Source organism: Cyanistes caeruleus, chromosome 5, assembly GCF_971803275.1.
Source record: "Cyanistes caeruleus chromosome 5, bCyaCae1.hap1.1, whole genome shotgun sequence".
NCBI classification, from domain to species: Eukaryota; Metazoa; Chordata; class Aves; order Passeriformes; family Paridae; genus Cyanistes; species Cyanistes caeruleus.
In genome coordinates this window covers 35388063-35412124 of record NC_141705.1, presented here as the reverse complement: position 1 = coordinate 35412124, position 24062 = coordinate 35388063, and the positions used below count along the sequence as shown (strand labels likewise).

Sequence of the window (24062 nt, the reverse complement as noted above, 5' to 3'; positions counted from 1 at the left end):
TACTTGTGACATCCAGAAATCAGTATCAGGAATATTCAAACTGCTGTCAGATCATTTTCTGCTGAGCTGTTCCAAACTACACTGTAGTAATGGGATTCTTTCCCAACTGTTCTTTTTGACTGATTTGTTAAAAATATAGCAAGTATGGCTCCTGCTACCTGGCACTTCCTAGAATATGAAACTGCTCTAAGAAAATATTTTGCTCTCTTAGTCCTAGGATATATGATTTCTGACATTATTAGGAGACATATTCAAAGCAATCTGTGCAGTAGCAAGGTCTATGGGAGGAACAAACTTCTTCCATTTTTGGTTACAGTGACCTGTCCAGTATAGGCAAAGAAAAACTACACAAAGAATTAACAAGAACACAAAGTACACAAGTGTGTTTATTACATTTTGCAAGCACTTTGTTCTACATTTCAAAAACGCCACCATCAAGCTGTTGGCACATTTATGTACAAAACAGATTAATTGTAATGCCTGCTACAAAGCATTCTTTGTGAAAATACAAACTCTAATACCAGAGAAGAGCCAAAAGCATTAACATCATTACATGAGTTTAAAAGACATAGTTTTAAAAATCAGCACAAACATTTTAAGACACAAAACTGAAACACTACAATATAGAATCCAAAAAGAGGTTCCTAATACTTTTTGCAGAACTGTAATACCGGTACTGCACATTATCAGAAAACTGTTGACCCCGTAGGACAGCTTAAGTGTAAAAAAAAAATTCAAAACCAAAACCAAAACCCCAAATCAAAAACACAATCAAAAAAACCCCAAAACAAGCAAAAGAAAAGAAAAAGAAAAAAAAACTCAACCAACTAATACTACTTAATGCATTATCATGCCACAAGTAACTATAGTATTACCTTCTACTTACTACAAGAATCGTTAAAAATTACTGATGATGCATGACTATTAATAGTACAAAGAAGAGTTTTACTCAAGAAGTTTTATTAGAAATGCACTTACACTGAGAGAGAATTCACAATGGTCCAATAAGTGCACAAAACTACCTAAGATTTTTAACACTGACAAAAATGTCTTGTCAGGCTACATCACTTTAAAAGACACTTTACAGCATTCTTGTAGCATTAGAAATAGGCAAAATAAAATAAAAAAAATCCACCAAATTTGGTCCAATAATACCGACTTTTCTTAAATAGGGTTTTTTGTTCTGTTTTTGATACAGGTAATTCTTTCAAATTAAGATGACCTATCTTTCTGATAACATTTTCCTATCAAAATAAAGGTTCAAATATATTACTACACTTTGAAATAATAAGCTCTGTAGTGGTCTTTCACCTTACTTCAACGTAATACAGGTAAACCATTATGTGTAGGAAAGCTAGAAGCCAAGCTATAACATTTATGGAAGTCTCCTTTAATATATCTTTTACAGTTCAGACAGGTGCAATCCATTTAAATTTTTAAAGCAGGTAAAAAGACATCTGACTCCTATGATCACTGCATTTTTTGATATATTACTTTCATAAATGTAGCTAAGCAGTAATTTCTTACATCATCACATGGACAGCTCCAATTTAGCATAACCATCATTGAATTAAAGAGAGATTATTCTGTAGAAAACTATGAATAACTATATCACTTAATTAACAGTTGTCTATATACCATAACTCGTTAACAGGTAGCCGTGGTATTGAATTCCTTCAAAAGGCAAGTGGCCATGCATTGTTAGCACCACGGACTGCATGCTCACAATACAAACAGGAATTATCACCCATGGAACTTGAAACAAGAGAATATTCTTTAAAAACATCAATAATACAATGTTAACAAAGATAAGAAGCACTTTTTTCTTTTTTTTCTTTTTTTTTTTCCTTTTTTCGCTTTTTTTTTAATTTTTTTTACCCACTATTACAAATTTAGAAATTGCACCTTTGATTGTTTAAAACGTTCTTAGGACCTTCATTCAAGTTGATCAGGGTCCCTCTGGCAGGTTTTCCATATATAAAGGAAAGTCATCAGAATGTTTTCTTTATATATTGTACATCATGTACAATGGTCCCTTTGAAGTATACCTGTAGTTAAAGTAGTTACTGAACTCAAAACTAAAAAGTATAAAAAGCTACTCTTTTTTTCCAAAAACATATAAGAAACAATGCAAAAGGTGTTATGCATAACACATACAAAGTGATTAAAAAAATCAAACACATAGTTGTATTTGACAATAGTTTAGTATCCTTGACCTATCAGAACTAATTAGCTTAAAGGGATTCAGGAAAGTCTATTTAGGAGCTTTGTGGTATAGAATGATCACACAAAGTAAGAACTAATTAAGAAACCAAGTGCTAGACAACCAAGAATTGTATGTAGGTGATATGTAAGTCACCCAAACTATCTTTTGTGAGAAGCACTTTCAATTGTTTTTAAAATGATAGGATGGCCTTTAGTTAAACAACAAAGCATTCACATGTTAGGAAGTAAGACAAGGTTTCTTTTATGTATAAGCATTGAGCCGCTCTTTAGAGCGAGTAGAATGAATATCATGCAGCTCTTGTTCCTCCTTTGATTTAATATCCTCATATTTCTGCATTCTGCAAGCATCTTTCACATAGGCCCAGTTGGCAGACAAGACCATGAGATAGTGAACCTGTAAGAGAGGTAACACAGCTTTAAGAAGCAATCGAGGCAGTCAGAATAGAGCAAGTGCAAACCTGGAGGTTGTAGGACAGAGACTGGGCTCTCAGCAGCATGAACTAGGCATTCTTGTGTCAAGAAGTAGTATAGGACATTGATGGCAAATTCAGGCTTCATTAATCTTCAGATTACTCATCTGGTAGCTGTTACAGTTACTATAATTAGTAGTTGGTAACAATAGATATAAGAAAAAAGAATCTAAAACCTGAAAAATCCACAAATCATTCCTGCATTATTTTTCAGCTAGTCTGCAAAGGTGCATGTAAAAATGTCCCCTGGTTATTTATTTATTGTACACTTTTCCCTGCTGAAGAAGTGTTTGTAAAAGTAGTTCTTAAGATAAAAATATGCCTTAGACATATCTTATGGCTACATACCTAATATAAATAACTACAGTTAGTTTTGCTTTTTAATTTCTTAAAGTTAGAATTGTCTTTCCATTTAGCTATGACTTCTTTCAACTACAATTTTAGCTTTGTATTTAATTCACCAATCTGGGGAAAAATTGTTAGTAACTGAAAAATAAATTCAGTTAGGGAAAATGTGATAAAATATAACTGAAAAAAAATAAGAACTTGGATGTTCTATTTACTCTGTATTCAGTCAGAAAATAAAAATGTTCCACAGGGATAATCAACTGGTTTATGCTGGGACTCTCTAGACATTTATTCCTTCCCTAGCAGGCTTTTAGACACTTTCTGATGAGAGCATCTTTTTAATTCATGTTAATCTACTTCCTCAGAAGCAATGGATGATTTTGTGAGATCCAAAATATTTCACCCCTCCCTAAGAAATAAAGAAATTATATGGGGGGTCAGTTAATGGAAAATGGAACAATAATATGATAAATAATAGGAAAACACCTTGAGATTATGTAAATTATCCCATTCATGTTGTACTGTTGTAGATACAAGTGTCTTAGATTCAATTAAATGAACAGATCCATTCTAATACGTTTTTTTCTCTTTTGAAATATCCAATGTTATTTGGACTTCTTTTTTCCCACAAATGTTTGTTGGCAATTGTTGCTGATTAGTAGAGCAAATATACAAATTATACAAAGAAATATACAAAAGTATATTTCTTTATCTGGACAATTAAGATCAAGGAAAGCACTCTGAAGCCCTTAAAAGGACCAGATATTTTTGCTATGTTTTTTATCCTCATGTTTTATGCCAAGTTTCCAATTAATCCTCATTTGAGGAATACTGTCTGACTTGAGGAGGCATAAAATAGAAGTTGTTCAGAGAATCTGTTCTCTAGGAAAAAAACCTAAATTAGAGAGTAGTATTTCTGCACATCTTTAGGATTTTCTTATAATCTAGAGAACACTAGCAATGCAATCCGTGAGTATAGATTTTGGAGATGGCAGCATGTTGTGTGTCACTCTGGAACACTCTTTAGTCATAATTTAGTGCACAGGAAAAGGGAACACCTTCTATCCTAACTCAGCTCTTCCAAAATCTTTCACTATGGGTAGTTTCTGGATCAGGCATTTCTGTATCAAATGAGAGATCCTAATCCTGGATCCCCATTGTACTGAATGAAACACCTTAAATTCTCCACAGTAAACCTATTGAGAAAAATCAAAATTAAAAAAAAAATCAAAATAAGCTGGTAATCCTTACAATTTTGTCATCTCAACTGCAATTTTCACACAATGAAAACATGAATACTGGTCCTTTGAGTCTGAAATTACTGTTAAACCTAAATCTCAGACATGAGAATCCTGAAAGTGGGGGGCATCTGAGCAGTGTACTCACATCTTCATCACATTTTAAAACACATTTGCCAGAAATCCTCACAACTGAAGAATCTGTGATGAAAATGGGATTATGTAGGCAGTTTTCTTATCCTCACAGAATATTTGGTAATGACCCAGTGAGAGACAAATTTAAACTCAATGTCTTGCAGCTTCACTCAGTATTTTTCTTTGTTAAAAAAAAAGAGTATTTTGAAGGTATATTGGTAACAGTCTGACCTTCATTAAACAGCCATTCTTTGCCCATCCCTTCTTTATGAAGTTACTGAATCAAACTACTATAGTAACTGTTGAAAACTCTTGGAGTTTATATTCACTGTAAGTAGGAAGACATGCCAGGAAAGACCTACTTTAACTTCTATAATCTCAAATACATATCCATGTTTTATAATGATATATACATTGAACAGTCCCGCCACCTTTGTTATTTTTATTTTAACACCAAGTTCCTAGATAAAATTGCCACATCAAGGAGGTCATTTCTAAGTGGCTGTGTAATTGGATTTCACAATTCCATGACCTGAATAGCCTGAAGCCAGTGAGGCCCTCATCAAGGCTTATTTAAATTGAAGCCAGGCAGCTTCCACAGTCTGCCTCAGGAGGTTTCAATTACAGACATATGCAAGAGAGTGGAGGGTCTTTCCATACCTATTTCTGCTTAGGTTTCTTCATAATGTGAAAGTATGCTTCAGTGTTTAGAAATTGTGGAACTGCAGGTAGCCTAGCAGGGTATTTGGAGGGGGGTGGGTGTATTTTTCCATTCAAGACATGTCACTACTTTAGACCCAAGTCTAAATAACTTTTCTTCCTCCCTTTCCATGCATCTCATACCCTGCAGAAGGGCACAATCGTACTGGGGAGAAGAAGAGACCACTTTACATTTCCCTTGTTCCTATTTCAGGATAATTGACTGCATCTCCACCTTGCAGGACATAATTTGTGTGGAAGTTAAGGCAAAAGAGTTACCAGCTCATGTGGTAACTTTTGAGATAGGGAATTTTATATCTCATAAGTAAGTTTTTCTACAGTATTTTTGGGGAAACATCACAGGTGGAATGTATACTGGCTTTACAATCAGCTCTTGATTTTAATGATCTTTTCCATATGCATTTGTTATCCATTCACACCTCAGAAAGAACAGTACTTCTCAGAATTATATATGGTACCAATTAAATACGATTCAAAAGCTTGGCTATATTTTCCATGACGAAGACTCTCAAAAAGCATTTACAACATAAATAACTGTATCAGGTTTTGGTTCTTTTTTTCCCATCCTGGGCTGAAACAGGAATGATGCATTTTTAAAATAAACTCTTCAACGGTGTTCTTTGATGCAAAACAAAACTTTCCATGACATATACTGTAAAAAATATGAGTTTTTCTGTATATCAGACCTAATATGTAAGACAATTCTCCTTTTGAACCCCCAAACAACATTCTCCTTTGCAGACTAAAGAGGAATCTAGTGAATTGTGAAAAAATTCGTATGCAAATCTGAGACAAAGAGATATGGGGAATTTGTGATTTGTGACCAAATGGTTTTGCAGGTATTAACAAATTTTGTGATGGTTTTGTAATAAGTGACTACTTTTAAAAAAAATATATTTTTAAAATACAGTTTCATGAAAAGTATCCTGGGGACAGATAGACAACATTTATGAATAAGCTGATTCTTTTGTGAATTTTATAGAACATATTGACATTGGAGGGTTTAGGAAATCTTCAGATATTAAATAGTCCTGCACTTACAAATGCTTACAATTTCAGAAGTGAATATACAGTGGAGTATATTGATGACATAACTTTAAATGTCAATTCAGAGATCATATTTATCAGTGTCCCTGATGTTGCACTAGTGTTACTGGCTGGCCATAAATACAATATACTTACCACTTTAGTCAGATGGAAAATTCTGGTTTAAAGTAATTGTTTGCGAGAAAAGTTTTAAGAGTGCACTATATTAATAAGCTTTTTCTTTTGTAAAAGACAGGTATTTTAATCTAATTTTCCTGTTGAATTTCACCAAAATGTTCTGGATATACACAAATTTCATATTTGTGATTATTCTTGAAAGAGCTCATGTAGTGAAGGGCACTGGTTCTCCAATGACTGAAATGACTTCTGCAGTTTCTCACTGCTGTTGCATTAGCTCTGTCTACTAATTTGAGTGTAAGATCTGGAGAAAAAAGATTTTTTCTTCTTCCTAGATGAGATAGTTAGGACCCCAAATTAATTTTTCCTTCCTTAAATCACTTTTACCTTGAGAAAATAAACTTCCCTTAAAGGAGAACCTGTTAATATCTACATGTCCAAACACAAAATTCTGAATTTTCCCTCATGTCCTATCCTTGTGTTTGGGCTACAGTGTCAAGTGAGAAGCACAAATCTCAACCTACAAATGTGGTCTGGTATGCTGGTTTTAGAAATTACACTATCAGAGAATGGAGTGTGCTAGTCTTTAGAAGGTACTTGACAGATTAGAATAGTAGGTTAAAAACAAACAGTACAGTGACAAACTTGAAAAAGTGTATAAAACCATTGCAAACTTTTAATGAAACATACATCTACCAGCACTGGGACAGTATGCAATTTATTAGCGCCTAGAACATTAATTTTTGTTTTTGTTGGAACAGCGTTATCCTGTCTGCACTGTGCAGTTATAGAATTCAACTGAAAGCCCACTCGGATATGGGCAACCCTTCAAAAATGTGTGAATAAGTGTGCACCATCAAAGTGAATTCAAAGGGTGTTTGTGCCTGCTGTAATACAGCTATGGTATCTTTGATATGCTGAGCTTTGAAGGTAATTGAATGGTAATTGAATTACTATCACCTCGTTTTAAAATCTACATTGAAAGTATTATATATTTAAACTATGTGGCAAAATGTACTTAATTTTCTTTCATTGCAGATGTGTTATTTTTTTTACTGAATACCTTTTGGTGGCTATTTGGATTCAAAACTCTTGTTTGAAATGCAGAATTTTCATCTGAACAAAATAGCATTTTATGATGTCTACTGAATATACTTCAAAATAATCATACAGTGGCAAAATGATCTCTTGGATTAAATTTCCTAACACCAATGATATATTATCAAAGTTGTTATTTGGTCACCATTTTTGGAACTTTAAGCAGAAAAATTTTGGTCTGAAAAAACCAAATTATTATTTTCTGACTGTACTTTTTTATAGATGCAATTATAAGGATAAAAAAATAATCATGGCCCTATGATCCATAAAAAATTCCAAGTGTAAGCAGTATATAGTAATCACCACCACTAACACTTACGAATGCATCAGCACCAAGTAACAGTCACTTTTCATTTCCCATTCCAGCATGCATAATGCAAACCTACACCAGTACAGAATTGCGAGTCTAAAAATATCTTTATGCTTAAGCAAATACAGCAGACAAAAGACAGAAGAGCAGGGCACTAGCTCATACACTTTTTTCTCAGTGGAACCTTCTCATTGAAAAAATGTCACTAAATTTAAAGTAATCTTCATTATAAAGGAGCAGAAAAATTAGTCCTGACAGAAAAATCAACACATTCATATATATTCACAGTACTGACAAAAAGATTCTGCTCCTAAAATAGCAGCGTGGCAAGCCTATGAATACCCAGAAAGGCAGAGATCATAAAAGTATAATACTATGGTTACAACATAGACACATGATTCAGACACTTGTCTGAATACAGCAAGAGAATAGTAAAAATTCTTAGCGTGTGCTTAAAGTGTTTGTTTTAATTCAAAAAAAGTAATCATCATATTCTATTCTACTTCAAAGGGGATACATAAATATATTTAAAAAAAAAAAAAGAAAGAGTATCGAATTACAGAACTACATTTTAACAATAACTTTGAGTGATAATAAGGAAATTGAACAGCTGATCCTAAGTCAGAACCAGAAGGTATCAGCAATTCAGATGGGAGTGTTGGGTAGCTTACCATAGCAATGACTGCTGCTCCAGCTCCAGCAAGTGCCACAATGAACAAGTGGAATGTCATATTTAGCTGCAAAGGGAGGTAAAGAAAGGACTCTCATGGTTGTACAGCAAACAGAAAATGAACAAAAATTCAGAACAACATAGAACAAATAATTACCTTCCTGGTGCCACCCTTCCACAGAAGAAATTAATAGGAATATTTTTCCAAGAGATTGATATCACTACATGTAATTGTGCTTGTGCTTGTTTTGTTACAAGGCTCATATTGGAGGAAAAACATAACTCTATTTAAAAATACAGTGTTTACATAATAAAATATTAAAAAATTTAATTATTTAAAAATCAACACCGCAGTACATTTTGAGGGGTTTTTGGGTTGGATTTTTTTATGCTGCAATACTACAACACTACCTTACAAGAATTATGTTTGAGGTGGTTTCTCCAGTGGCAGAGACAGTCTAAGAAACCCCATTTCCCCCTCATTAAATGTAGCTTTTCATCTTCATATATTGATCCACTTTCCTCTCAAATTTGTTCATAGTGATACAATATAAACCAGGTTACTTACATAATTCAAATTAACCACCTTCCTCACCTCACCCCAAACCAAATGACTACGTTTGCTCTTAATTTCAGTGACCTGGTTTACACAGCAGCCAGAGTGAGTCAATTGCACCATAAGAGCTGCATTTTCTAAGATGGTTATGGTATAAGGGCAGATTGTGTACCTTCCCTCTAAGATTTATCCAAGCATAATAAGATCCAGTAAAACAATTAGCAAATGTTGATCCTTCTGGCTTCAGAGGGATCAACATTTTAGCCTCTCTTTATTTTAGGCAGATGTAATTTTGTTTGTCCTGTCTTCATCCTTTATTATTTAAAAGCAAAACCAGAACCCACAGCTGCACTGAAACAGGTGGCGACTGCCCAAGGGAAAAAATACAAAGGAAAATGTACTAAGTGCTACTATTCTAAAGCTCAACAAGGTTTGACCAAATCCATTTGAAATCATTACTCTCCTGTCACAACAGTAATCACAAGACCTTCAATTAGTGATTCATTATATGCACCTATTCATTGTGCAGCAGGGGCATTAGCTTTCAAAAACATCTCAGTAACAAAGAACTAGATACTGGAATCATTAAAAAACCCCAAACAAATAAAACACAAGCGTATTTAGAAAACAAATGGATGGAGAAATTGCACAGACTAAATTTGGTACTTGGTAAAAGACTAGGTAAACTACTTGCTTGACTATATTTTTCACTGTGATTTAATTCATCATCAGAGCTATAATTTTACCATTAACAGTAAGGAAACATAGATCAGCTACTTCCTACTACAACATATATTATGGATTTGCCAAGAATACTATACTTACTTACCTCATTAGAGTCACACAACTTGATGAAACTTTCTGATGAGGTGCAAACCTTCTTTTCCTCTCCAACAGTTACAATACCTGGAGAAGAATAAATATTCACATTATTTAGAATTCCTGGTACAGATCAACTTCCTTTATATGTGAAAAGCTAAGAATTTATTTTAACAATGATATTTGGGTTTAGTTGACAACTGGGAGTCTGGAGCCACTCTCCTGTGAAGACAAGCTGAGGCAGTTGGGATTGCACAGCCTGCTGAAGAGAAGGTTTTGGGGAGACCTTACAACAGCCTTCCAGTAACTAAAAGGGTCAGTCAAGAGACTGGGGAGGGATTTTATACAAGAGCATGCTGCAGTAGAATAAGGGGTAATGGCTTAAACTGAAAGAGGGTAAGTTTAGGTTAGATGTAAGGAAGAAATTCCCTATTGTGAGGGTGTTGAGGCACTGAAACATGTTTCCCTAAGAAATGATGGACATCCCATCCCTGGAAGTGTTGAAGAACAGGTTGAATGATGAGCAACCTGATCTAGAGGAAGGTCTCCCTGCCCCATGGCAGGGGGTTGGAACTTGTCTTTAAGATGCCTTCCAACTAAAACCATTCCAGGATTCTATTCTATTTCAGCCAGCACAAAACTAACACATTATCTATTTAGTGAAAGCCCTAGTAAGATATATGTAGGAAACAATTTTTCTGCTATTTTTCAACATATCTTTATTCCCTATTTTGATCAGCACAATGATTAAAAAACAGATATTATTTGCAACCAGTTTATACACTTAAAAATGTTCACAAACCTTCTCTACCTTCATGTGGAGAAATGTGCTGTATATTTGTTTCAAACATACTGATCTGGTATAAAGCTTCTTTCAGAAGTTATAAAAAAAATTACGCAAACTTACACTTAATTGTTTCTCTTTTCAGCAATAATAAGTTGAATCTGCTACCTTGCTTCCTTTGGCTAATGTCCAGATACTAAACCAAAGACTAACTTGAAGGAAAAACTGCAGTTAACCCAGTTATCATGAAAAATGGCTCTTTCCTAATGTTAATCAGTGTTTTTTGCACTGAATCTACAGGGAACAGCTACATTCACAGAATACACACTGTATATATTAGTGTTCTATAAACATTCTAAATAAAATTACTAAAATAATAATAATAATGAATATTAACAAAATAAAAGGTCATAGAAAAAAATTAATACACTTGATGGGATCTATACGGATAATTGCTTTTTAAATTCATCTGCCATGCTGTGTAGGAAAAAAAACCCAATGAATAATTAAAAAACCCCAACTTTTCTTTCCTTTCATGAAAGAAAAATGTCAAATTTTTTATTTCAGGTTAATTTAAATATTTACTACTAATGAAATGGTTTCTTTGGCAAGAAAAGCAGAATCTTTTAGATCTCCACATAACAATTAAAAGTATACTGTGATTTTATTTTAGGCCAAGGAAACAAAAGAAAGATAAGGAACTGTCTGTTGAGACACAAAGCTCTGTGGGTTGAGAAATCACTAAGACAATCAGAATGGTATTACAGGAATCAAATATAAAATCAAACCAGTGTAGCAGAAGGAAGGAATTGAATTACCATCACCAACACAAGAATTCTCAGACACTTTAGGATTACAAATCCCTTTCTATCCAAGTTTTGCATCCTCTCAAAACACACATAGTTGCATATCCCCACATTATTTTAACCTCCACCATTCAGGCTTTATCCCCACTCTGTCTATCTCTCTTACCACCTCTTTCTTAGAGTGTTACTATCAGTATTGTAGCCTCATCAAGGTCATTCAAAGGAATGAATCTTGTCCCAGATCACCTCTGCAGAGACAGCCGATACCCTAGGATCGCACATCTCCAAGTCAGTGTCCTTCCACAAGATTAAAAGTCATTCTCCAGATAAATGACTAATTAAGCATTTCAGATGAATTCCAGCAATTACTAAGGAAGACACTAAGCAAAAGCTCCATGCTGGATTTTCATTGCTCTGGGAAGATGGACAAGGTTGACTCAATTTTTGTCAGGTCTGGAAATGCCGTTCATCTTTTATGTGTTGCTTAAACTAGTGAGTAAAAGGGCAGAGAGAGACGCTTAACAATAGCTTCAGAAACACTGAACAGCTCATTTCAGATACGTGGAAGCAAAGCAGTGGAATGCTTTCTTTTGCAAAATCTTGCTTTTCATTTAGTCCTTTTTATTTACATACCATACTGGCGAAGATCCAAGCAGAGATTAGCTCCATCCACTACGGTGGCATTTCGGCAAATGGTCCACAGATTGAAGTACATGTAAACAGGCAGAGAAGTGAAAGCTGTAACTCCAAGCCAGGCCAACATAAAGATGTATGTCAGCATAATAAACTGCAGTAAAAGAAGGAAAAACAATAGCAGTGGTAAGTCAGAACTTAACTGATACACCATTGGAAAAAAGGAACAACAGAGAGTAACAAATGCATCTATGACTGGCTTTGTCTGTTTCTGTCCTTATTTAATTTATGGTTTTGGTCTGATAATCCATTAGTGATCAGGTCAAAATGATGCCAGAGCATTAAAGTGATGTTTCAGAAGAACAAGAATTATGCTTCCAGGAGTGCAAGATTGCTTCATGTTCCTCTCACTCTTGTGCCAATGCTGGATGCAAAGCGGAGCACCTGAAGTACAGACAGCTGCATGCTCTGTGAAACCCATCTGTCCCTCTCCCATCACCACTGTGCCATAGTTAGGACAAGAAGCCCTATGGTTGTATCTTCCACTTCAATCATGATGAAAAAAATTTAAATTAAATACTGTAGGTTTTGCTTCCTTTGCTTTTAAAATTGGGCTCTTGATAAAAATGAACCTTAGTCTATGGCCGCCACAAAATCTAACCGGCAAATCCATTTTGCATTAAACCAATGAGACTATATTTTGCCATTTTGTTATTGCATATTTGGAGTCTACATATAAGCAGATTCATCATTCAGAAAAAATAGTAAACAAATGTTCTATAAATATGTAAACATGGTACCTTGCTGCTCCTCTGCTGGTCTGACAACAGGGAAACACAATAACAAACCATTGTTTCATTCTATGCTGTGGAAAGGATATAGGAGGCTACATGGTAAAATGTGGAAAATATTCTCCAAATATTGAATCCAAATAGGCCCAGCATTTGATGGTTTCAGAAATGCTGAGGAATCTAAATACATGACAGGAAAAAAAAAAAAAATCATCACACTAACATTTTTTCTAGCTGCTTACACCAGAAAAATATTGGCTCTGAGAATAAGAAATAAATATTTTTGAAAGCTGAATAAACTGATAAAAAATCTGCTTAAAATTAAAACTTAAAAAGTAAATAAGGGGAAAATGGAAGATATTTTCCTGTTTGATTTTGGGTTTTTTTTAATGTAAGATGTCTTAATTCAGGTAATATAGGAAAAAAGCCTAATATACCTACAGATTTTATTATATAAATCAAATAGGGTCAGAATCTTAAAGGTTTTAAATAGTACTAAAAACTGTAGCGGGATGGCTCATCCACATTGATCTGATCAGGAAAAGCAATCCAAAACAAGAAAAGATCTGAATTTTAAGTGAGGTACTTTTATTGCTTTGAAGTTATAAGATGTATGTTCTCAAGCAATATTAAAGAAATCTTAATTAGATTTACTTTAACTCATTTCCAAATATTATTAAATAAAAGTAATTTTAATTCTGACAAAGAATATTTACATAGGGATTTAATGTAGTTTAATTAATCCAGTTTAAAATTTATTTCAGTTAATTTTCCTGATTGTCCCTAGGTAAATGAGAATTGTAATAGTAGTTTGAAAAGCTGTTTAATACTTCTGATATCAGCTTTCTATCCCTTTCTTGAGTTAGTACTCCATGCTTTAATACTCATACTTTACATCCATACTTACCAGTTTGTGACTTACAAACTGTTTTAACATTTCCCTCAACTTCCAACTAGTTTAAAAGAAAAGCTTGATGTGTCTAATTTATACAAAAAAAATTCTAAAAATGCATTCATGCAGGTAACAGCTGTCTTCCTTACCAAGTTTTCCCAATAACCCACTTACTGGAAACCCAACTAGTAAAACAGAGACAGTGATAGCCAAGTCCAAAATAAATATTCACCCATGGAGACATTTCCATGCTTTATATATTGGAAATTTTATTCCATCTATTGCAGAGGAAATAGTCAACACAAGTAAATACTGTTCTGTACATGCTCCTTTTATTGTTGTTTTTTGTTATTTTTCTTTTGCTGTTTTGTGGGTTTTTTTCTTTCCATATTACAGTGTTAAAGGTAATGAAAAAACATCTGGCTCAGCCCCAGGCTTGCACTTACAAATAATTACTTGGAAAATTACTTAGAAATGTAGATTCAGGGATATGAATTCCCAACTAAAGTACTATGTCCAATCTTAATTTATTGTCAAGCTAAAGAGTTGCAATCATTTCTTTCTAAGGCAGGAATAATAAATAAGAAAGAAGACTGTCTTGATAGAGACTTTAAATTCTCATTTATTTAGAAGTGTTTTAAAAGTACACCAGCCTCCTGGACTATATTCTTAGCTTGTCAAAAACAAATAAGTCTGAAGTCTTGTGATCCTTCTAGAATTTGTGAAATAAACAATACTTAATAAATTTAGTACATGTCTCAGTGTAGCACACCCATTATATTTTAATGCAGTACTAAATCTTTTATATTAGTTACATTACTGAAATGTAATAACTCTTTCTATGTCTGGGCTCTGTATAGATTTGAGAATCTTCCTATTTTGTGATTAGCACCAAATGGAGAAAAAAATATATAGGCCTTACCATGAGCATTACAAATTCTTTTTAATATCTATTTGTTTTCTGATCTGCAGTAATGATGAGGTAGCCTACTCAAAAATCTCCACTGAGATAATACAAAGCACTAATATAGCAAAGAGGAGGAAAACAGAGCTTATTAGCCTCTAAAAAGTCTGCCTTGGGCATAAAGTGATAGAAATCTGTCAGATGATAGTTGCTGTGAGTCACAAGGGCTGCCTTCTCAGAGAGAACTGCCTGCTCTGTTATGGAACGGATTCTCTTTAAAAACCTGAATTTGATTGGTTGAGTATCTCAGAAGTAGCTGCTCAAATGATGATTTCTTTTTAAAAACATATGTTAGAAAAGGAAGAACTTCATGTTTCCTCTGTCAGTTGCTTACAGCTGAAGAGCCAGTGGCCAATGGCATGCCTAATTTCATGTCATAACACCAAAAGTACCAAGAAGACAGGAAAAAATATGGAAACTTCCTTTGTTTATGTAAGAATAACTAAAACACAAAGCTTCAAGTTAAACCATGTGGTAATTATGGTTATGCCTGGAAGCTGCTATCACTGATATCAGTGAAGCAAACCACAGAAATGTAATCTGGGCTGTAATATACTTCCTGCTGTAAGGGCAGGGAAAAAAGGTTAACTTTACACAACAAATTATTAGTTTCTTGTCATAGCAGGTGGTAGCTTATAAATTCTTTTTATAATTGAATGAAAATGTGAATTATTTGATTTTAAAAAAAGGCACAGGAAAGAATAAAGTCTTTTTTTAGATCATTTTTCTCTGCTATTACAACCTTCCTTCTTTGCTCAAGAGAATTTACAAGGAATGCTTAAGGAGCCTATTCACTCCAGGAATTAAATTCAGAACCCAATCTCCTGAGATTCAAAGGGATCTTTCTCCTTTGAAGTAGCATTCTGCTACGTGACAAGCTGAAGATTTCTGAAATAGCAGTATAGCGTCTTAAAGAGGTACCACAGTTTGTTCTTTAGCATCCTGTCTGTTGTGTTTATAGTGAGAATTACTTTTCCTGATCAGTTCTATTTTCACTATGAGACACCAAATACATAAAACAAACTAGAAGTGATAGCGAAATTCATCCAGCAAATCATGAAAATAAAAGATCACTAATTTAAGCTCAGATCACATTTGTAAATAGATGAAATCAATAATTACTTGAACAAACGAATCTTTAACCTGTTTAGTGGTTATTTTTTTTATATCATCACTGTGGCTGGCAAAATGTTCTTACCAGATTTTGTAAGCTTTTTGGGGCCTGTAATGGCTTTTCTACATTATAAATTATCAAAGCAGGCGAATCATCAACCTTCTGGAGTGATTTTTTTAATCAAAACAGACCAAAGTCAGGAAGCAGGTATTCCAGAGCATATTCTGAAATTGTTTGTGTGAAGCACAACTTCCCTGGTGGTCACAACTTTTTCCACTGAAAAAATTACCCAAATCCTATCTATTTTAATAAAATCAAGATTTCAGTTACTGGTTTGGGGTTTTTTTTTTCCTTCCTTCTTTCTAATTTATGGGTACTTGTCCCATGAAAAGCATATTCATTAAATTTCAAACACTGTTCTTGTTTTAGTTTTGTTATAAATAATTTAGAACCCCTGAAGAAACACTGTATGATGGCTTCAGTGACCCTAGGGACAGAGACAGTGAAATCTTATCCAGAAGGTACAGTTTCTACAAACAGGAATGGAATGAAAAGGAAACAAACTTCGTTCATTTCATTTTATGAGGACACTACTGCTTACAACAAGAAAAAATAATACAGAAACATAGCAACAAATTAAGTGCCCAAATAAAACTTAACTCCAGAAAACTCACATTGCCATGTAATTTTATGTTTGCTCCAAACTGCTCAGTACTTACTTTTACACTTTCTCTCAAGCTCATCATATATTTATTTTATATGAACTCCCTGATGTGAGCTCTCAACGCAGAGAGCTGCAAAGATGTACACTTTGCTGTGTTTGCATCACATTTAGATTTATTATTCTATGACACACAAACACACAAAATGTGTATTTTCAGCTACATGAACTAAGAGGTTCCTTCCAAACATCTTCACAGCCTCAGGAATTCTCTTAGACAGTTTTGGCCAGAGATCAAAACCATACCTACAGAGATCATGTGCACCCATCCTGCCCAAGGCCTATCATGTTTCATTATGAAACCCTGGCGGTGCTGGACATCACCCAGGATAAGCCCAGGGTTAGCCTGGCTGTCTCTTATGGGAATACTGGGAAGCAGCTGGCCTCTGCAGCACAGTTTAGTCCTGGCTTTGGGTGTGTTTTCCAAACAGGAAATGCCAGAACGAGGCGCCATGTTGGGGTTTTTGGCAACACAGAAGTATGAACAGAAAGATATTCTCAATTTCTTTCCGAATTGTCCTGCCTCTCAAACATCTTCACTTTCAGTTGACAATATATTTGATTTCAGTACTAATAAAGACTTATTTTGTTTTAACACTTTGCCTATCCTCAAATTCATAACTGACCTTTGGCTTTCAGGCCTTCTGCTTCATCTTGCTCATTTTACCCAGAAAAAATTCGTCTCAGTTATTGCTACTGTCTCTTTACCATGCACACATTCTGCATAAATGCATTTGCATACTCTTTTTAAATTATTCATTGCAGCTGACACATATTTTCTCAAATGCTGAAATTTGTCTTGATGCAGCTGTACTGGGAGCACTGATAGAGTGCAGAGTTCTCTCTTCAGGCTACAAGAAGTCACATTTAAAGTACTACACGTGTTCCCACCTCAGGCCTGCTGTTTATTTGCATTCAATTTCCTATAATGCAGGGTTCTGACTACACCTTACATCAAGAGTCCAGACTCTATAAGGGCTCTTTATCAATAAACTTTTATGACAGGGTAGTTTAAAGATTATATATTTGTTCCTGTTCATCACCTGTATTGTCCCACAGGAGTTTAGTTCTTTTCAGAGGTTCAGATTTTATCCAGAAGATGTTTGCATTTTTTTTTTTTATTTTTTAAGGAAGAATCCCTATATAAATACTTCCACCTCTTCCCAATGGATTTTTTTCTTGTGACAGCATCTTACATATATAGCTCCCCAAATGCAAATATGAAAGTGAGAAAGTAGAAAACTTGCTGAGTTCCTCTGGAAAACATTTCAACAATGCAGAAGCTAAAACAGCCTCAGCTGCTTATCTTAAAATGTTGTCTAGAACCAAAAATTCTATTATTTATTTAAATGTAAATAAATGGGAAAATTAAAAAAAAAAATATTTTACATTAATATGTTTAAGAAGGACTGTTGAGTAGCTCACAAGGAAATGGCCTCTAACATTTACATTTCTGTATGAACTAGCATCTCCAAATTCATACCTCATTCATGGAGAGAAATAAAAGATGAAGCAAAAACATTTCAACTTGTCTCATTTTATATACAATGCTTCTGAAAGAGACTGTTATTCCGATATTATCACTAAATGCACTGCAAACCACAGAAAATACACACATGTAAAGTCTTTTCTATAACATCACTTTCATTGCTAACAATCACTTGTTGGGCATTTCTTATTGCCTCTACAAAACATGTTCATCCTCTCTCTCTAACATATTATACTCCCAGGCACAGTTCCAAAAATCTTGTTGAAACATGGATAGATTTCATGGTGTGTTATTACTGTCATGTGGTTGATATTCCTTGGCTTGCGTTCAAGTCAACTGCTTTGAGAGGAAAAAAAATAGCCAATATTGGTCCAAATTTCTCTCCATAGAAAGACAGACTTCTCAGGTTTATCTGATTGAAATCCATTCATATACTGAATACTACCTAATGAGAATTTCCTCTGATTATTAAAATACGTTAACAGAAAATATAAAACCCTAGAACATTGAAATTATATTTTTGAACAGTTTTGTTTCTCTTTTTTAAACATTTTTCTTCTGCAGACAGTTTAGATGGAAGAAAAACTTAACTTGTCAAAATTAGGATCAATTGTCACTGTTGCTTTCTCCTTTTCATCTGCACATATAATTTTCTAAATGTGTATTTCAAGGTTAAAATATTCATGTTCTATTGCTTTGGAAACCATTTAGATGCATGTAAAAAACTGGCTTACTTTCTGATTTACACTGTTGATTCGCTGGTAGAAGTGTAGGAGGAGATTTCCACAGCCACATCAGAAATGATTCTCCAACAAATTGATTTACTTTTTGAAATATGGCTTAGTAAAAAAATTGATGAAATATCAGTTTGCAGAAGATGGTTTCACATTGATGTAAGACTAAGTTTTACCTTAAGATGATATAATTTGTCTCTTTGGTACTTCCTTAGAAACCAAATTCTCTATTTTATTTTTTATTACTGAATTTTCTTTAGAATGTTGATGGGTTGTAGCACTGTGTTGCCTAAAGTTATCATTAGTTGTTTTATATATCCTTCAGGCAAGACTATAATTTTTGTAGTCTAACAGGCTTCTGAAGCCCTATAGAAAGCATTGGATCTTTACTGCTGCTTGACTAAAGAAGGATTTCCTATGTAATTTTTTTTACAACCTTTCAGACAGGAATTATTTTTTCTGAAAATGCATATGCTTACATTTTCACATTCATAAAGTTATCCTCCTCCTTTTGTTTTTCTTTTTGGTGGTATTTTTCTAATGCTAGGAGGTACTGTTTGGGACCATAGCTAAACTATTTGCTTTGTATCTAAATGTGATTAAAGACACATAATTTGGTCTTTAAAATGGCTCTTTAAAATACAGATATGTTCATTAAATGCTCCTTTTCCATGTGCTCTCCTTTCTATGTTCATACCACTTAACTGTTCAATTTGAAGACAGAAAATACTAAAAGCAATCAGTTCCATCATTACCTTTTCCCTGACAATGTAGGCTGGTCCTAGTAGTAAATTTTCTAGGTTATGCTACCAAATGGCTGATAATTTTTTTTTTTTTTTTATAAAATCCTGAACCATATTCTATTTGTTTTCAGTGATTACAATTTTTTTATACACAGGGGAAGATATAACGCTCAACTGGGAAAGGACTGAACAATACAGATTGTTTACAGTTTTCACATTTACTAAATTTGCATTGCAACATTTTTTCAGGAAGATTCTATGGTTTGAAATTGGGCACAATGCAGTGAAGCTTAAACTAGAAAGTAGAAATAATAGTTATAAGTATAAACAAATGTGTCAATCAAGGTTAATATTTGGCTGTCAAAAAAAAAGTGTTTTCTTTCCTGACATATTCTTAATGGGCTTTGAGAATACTATGTGAAAATGAAGGGGTAGGGACCTTCCTTGCTTGTTTCCTGTCTTTCCAAGTATTCAAAATCAATAACACAGCCTTTTTAATCTTTTATTGTGACCTTAAATAAATTTAAAAGTTTCCCTCTTTCCTGTGCATGTAAAGCCAAAAAAGTATTTACAAAACTAATTATGAGTTCATAAGACATCAACATGAGGATGCAGTTCATATGAAGGGCAAAGGTATATGGCTTCTGTGGGTTTCCTTTCACCATAAATATAATTAATCTGTGATAATTCCACTGATATTCAAAGGCTTAAATAACTACATAAAGAGTAAAATCTCTAGATGCAGTTAATAAGTTAGCCAGGTAAGAACAAGGATCATGGAAGACTGTCATCATCTGATGAAATATTCAAGTTAAAGCTGAGGTGGATTATCTGAACATGGGGGAAATAAAGCTATTATCTTGAGCAATTTATGATGATCCATAACGGATAGTTAAAGCCCATGGAGAAAGTGCAACTGCTCCCAAAGTTAAGCCTACTTTGGAAATGCATGACAGCAGTTTAATTAACAAAAAATACTGACTGAGCTCACATGCCAAGAAAAAAATCTGTCATCAATGTGCAAGACACAAAGCACAATCTGAAGCAAAACCATCCAGTTCATGCATTTTATCTCCACCACCAACATTGCTGTCAGCGAGCAGCAAGACCAAGGGAAGAAGAGAAGGCACTGGCAAGGTACATTACAATGTTTGGCACACTCCTCTATTAAAGGGAGTAAAGAATACCACAGTAAACAAAAGGGCTGCATATACAACACACTGGAAATTATGGGAGAAAAGGAACATCAAATTCCTTGCACGTGTGAGGTTATACGTGCAGTATTCCTGAGTGAGAAAATCTGGAACCATACAATAAAGGAAAACATAAAGGCTTGGACAGATTAGAGAAATAAGACAGGGAAAAAGGTAGAGTCAGCACCTAGATATGCATAACAAAATGATTCCTGAGCTCATTGCAAAATATTTATAAAAATATAGCAAATAGTGAAAAAAATAACTTGCTTTCTTCTTTCTTGTCAGGATGCTATATGTACACTAACAATGAAGTTGGGAGAGAATGACATAAAGATTACTCTCTAAACCATTCAACTGAGTTTTGAACAATTGCTAGGGCTTGTTCTTCCTGTTTCAAGATCAAGAGCAGAAAACTGCATGGAACACAGTTCTCTAAATAACTTGAATTCCAACAACCTATAAAATTGGTAATATGTTTTCTTTCATCTACTAACTCCAGCAGTGTTTAGGTAGGAAATGTTATTCACCTAAATTCCAGCTAAAGGGGTCAGGAAGGACACATCCAACTAAATATATATAGTTGATTGAAGAACTTAATATAAAAGACAACTTAAAAGACTTGAGGGTTATTCTCTTTGCAGAAAATAGGACAGCCACAAAAAAATTCAATTCATCTGACAAAGTTTGCTTAAGCCTCCTTCTCCTCTAACTACTGAAGGAGCATAGGCCTTTCTCTTGACAACCTTAGTGACATCCCTAATTAGGTGGGATATATCTGTGTCATAATATATTCCCTCTGAAATTAACTACTTCATTAGCTTCTGGGTAATTTGTGGGGAAAAAAAATGATATTTCTGTTTCAGTTGAGCAATCTGGAAGGTCAGAGCACTCTGAATCTCACCTTCCCCGTTTCCCATATCACTGTCTGAAGCTACTGACAGCATACACAACTAAACATATATGAGCACAGAAGATTTTTAGATACTTTCCCTTGTTAAGATTGATTTAAAGGATTCTGTACCCATAAGTATATCTACTGTCTTGGAGAGAAGGTCCTTTATTTCTCACAAATATGGTATCTCAATCCTCAGATGGAGCAGGATTTAATCAGAAGCAAGACCTCCCTGTCTGTCAGCTCAGCGTTTTTTCCCCAGAATATCCAGATATGGTATCTAATTTTCAGAAATGAGAGCTTCATTTGTAAGATTCAGAAATAATACATCTGTTCTGGGTGGGAAAGCCAGCTGAGCCTGCGCTGAACTCTCCTCCTCCTGCTACACAAAGAATCAAATGTCAATGTGATGCAGTTTCACTGCCTCTAGAATAACTGGTCTGGTAAGGAAAAGATGAAGTGACAAGTTCACAGATGGTTTCTCAAAACATTTGTGCAGCTCCCATGGATTTTTTGCAAAATAAAATCTGGAAAGATTTTAGGAAGTTCATGTTTTTGGTTTAGGCACTCAAGAAGCATGTGTGAAATAGCACATAGGTAATCAAGTACCCAGAATAATTTTCAAAGGAAAAAAAATCCTTGTCAGTAATTAAAATAAAATATTCTTAAAAATAAAGATACAGAAGGTATATGTAAGTGCAGCTTAGAATATAAAACATCTTTCTCTAGAGATTCTTCTTAACATGTTTCTTTTGAAAAGCGAAGGACATAGAAATACAACTGCCACGATGAATTCTTTATATAATGTTTTCTGATGAAATTAAACAAAAAACCAAACCTCCTTTCCCATTTTATAGCATAACATAGGAGGAGGATTTTTTTTCATCTACTCTGTAAGCAGATAGTCTAAAACAAGGTGTAAATGAGGAAAGCCTTTTCTATGGCAAAGGCAGAAGAATATAAATGGGAAAGGTATCAAACTGCAAACATGAAAACAGCGTTACAGTTGGCTTCAGGTCTGTCTCCCATTCTTTACTAATCATGCTGCAGCACAGCTACATATGACTGTTTATTTAATACTCTAAAAGCATATTCAGGCATGGAAAAATGAAGCCTAGAAACAAAGTCATCCCTCCTCGAGTGTGACTGGCATTGTTTTACTGCTTTTGTTTTACTTTTCACTGTGAGTTAAGTCTGCCAGCATTGCCAGTGAGAGTCGTCACTGTCACTTTCACATGGCCTCTCGGAGATGTGAGAGGCTCTACTCCATGGCAGCACTGACATGATTTGGATGCTAAGCCTCTGAATTCTCATATCAGCTGACAAGTCAACTATACAGCCACTGGAAAGGTTAGGCTGAGTTATTTCTTCTTCCGTTACTTCAGGCATAAATAAAAAAAAATCCTTTTGGCAAAAATAAAAAAAAAATCTAGCCCATTTGGAGCTAGAAAGTGAGCGATTTGCAGCTAAGGAGGGAGGTCAGGAAGGGCTCATTAAAAGTTCCTTCAGATGTTGGCTGTCGGTGTTCTTAAAAGCCTGCTTTTCAAAAACATTTCTTAAGAAAAAAATGTTGCTTTTCATATTTCCATATATAGAAATACAGCTTATCCATACAAAGCTAAAATAAATTTTTCCTTCTTGAAATTTTTTGTTGCTTTTTTTCCCTCCATTTTCATAATAGGTTTAGTCACAGACATAAAAAATTTGCTCATGCAAAATATTAATGACAAACAACTGGTGGCAATGGTAAAGCTGAAGGACTTCATTTTCAGACTTTAACGTGCTAAATGTCTATTTAGAAAGACATCAACAAATTTGATGTGAAGTCGTAGTCACAACTGGAGTTTTTATAAAGGTGTTTTTGATTTGGAGCCATTTTTGTAATTTTCATTTTTCAAAGCAACAAAGATCCTCTGTGTACATTTCTGTTAGTATTAAGGTGCTGCTTAAAGAAACCATTTAATCCTTGACAGTTTAGATTTTAATATTTAAAAAATTACTAGCTCAAAACTGTATACAAGAAAGCTTTCTCACAACTTGTAGTATCTGCCAACCCATTTCAATAGCATTATCTCATTTTGGCAACTGTACACAACAAAATTTATTACAGCACATTTTTAGCAATTGAACAATCTGGCCTTGACACACAACACTGATTTGGTTTCATTTACCTCTTCACTATTCATTTTGTTCTTCTTAGGTCTTATATCTTTATATCATTGCATGTATTAAGGAGCTGAATAAATGCTAAACATGTCTCTCTTGAAATATTTTCTAATTTCAAATATATAAATATATAAAATCTAAGATGTTATTTTTCCCTAAAAATTTTAAGTATGAGATAATGAAAATCAACCTAGTCAAAAGGATATCAAGTTTTAATTGACTTAAATACTCTCTAGAGCACAGACACTAAAGCCAGAACAATAATCCAAAATAACTCCCGATATTTGTACAGCAATATTACTGACACATCATCAAAATGAGACAAACAATCAAACAGCAGGTTCATGGGGTTTTTCCACCAGAAAAAGAAAAAACTTCCACTG

General features: G+C 34.1%; 1 protein-coding gene across 2 annotated transcripts in view; it reads right to left on the bottom strand.

Moving 5' to 3' along the window:
• Positions 1-356: 356 nt before the first annotated feature.
• The window catches only part of GPM6A (glycoprotein M6A), a 120619-nt gene continuing 96913 nt past the window's right edge, over positions 357-24062 (bottom strand). For both annotated transcript variants that reach the window (XM_023924994.2, XM_023924995.2), the window contains exons 4-7: positions 11978-12131; positions 9765-9841; positions 8381-8446; positions 357-2620 (exon numbers count right to left, since the gene is read on the bottom strand). In XM_023924994.2, coding sequence (XP_023780762.2) covers positions 2468-2620; positions 8381-8446; positions 9765-9841; positions 11978-12131 — 450 coding nt within the window. In that variant the 3' untranslated portion in view covers positions 357-2467. The remainder of the gene's footprint in view (positions 2621-8380; positions 8447-9764; positions 9842-11977; positions 12132-24062) is intronic.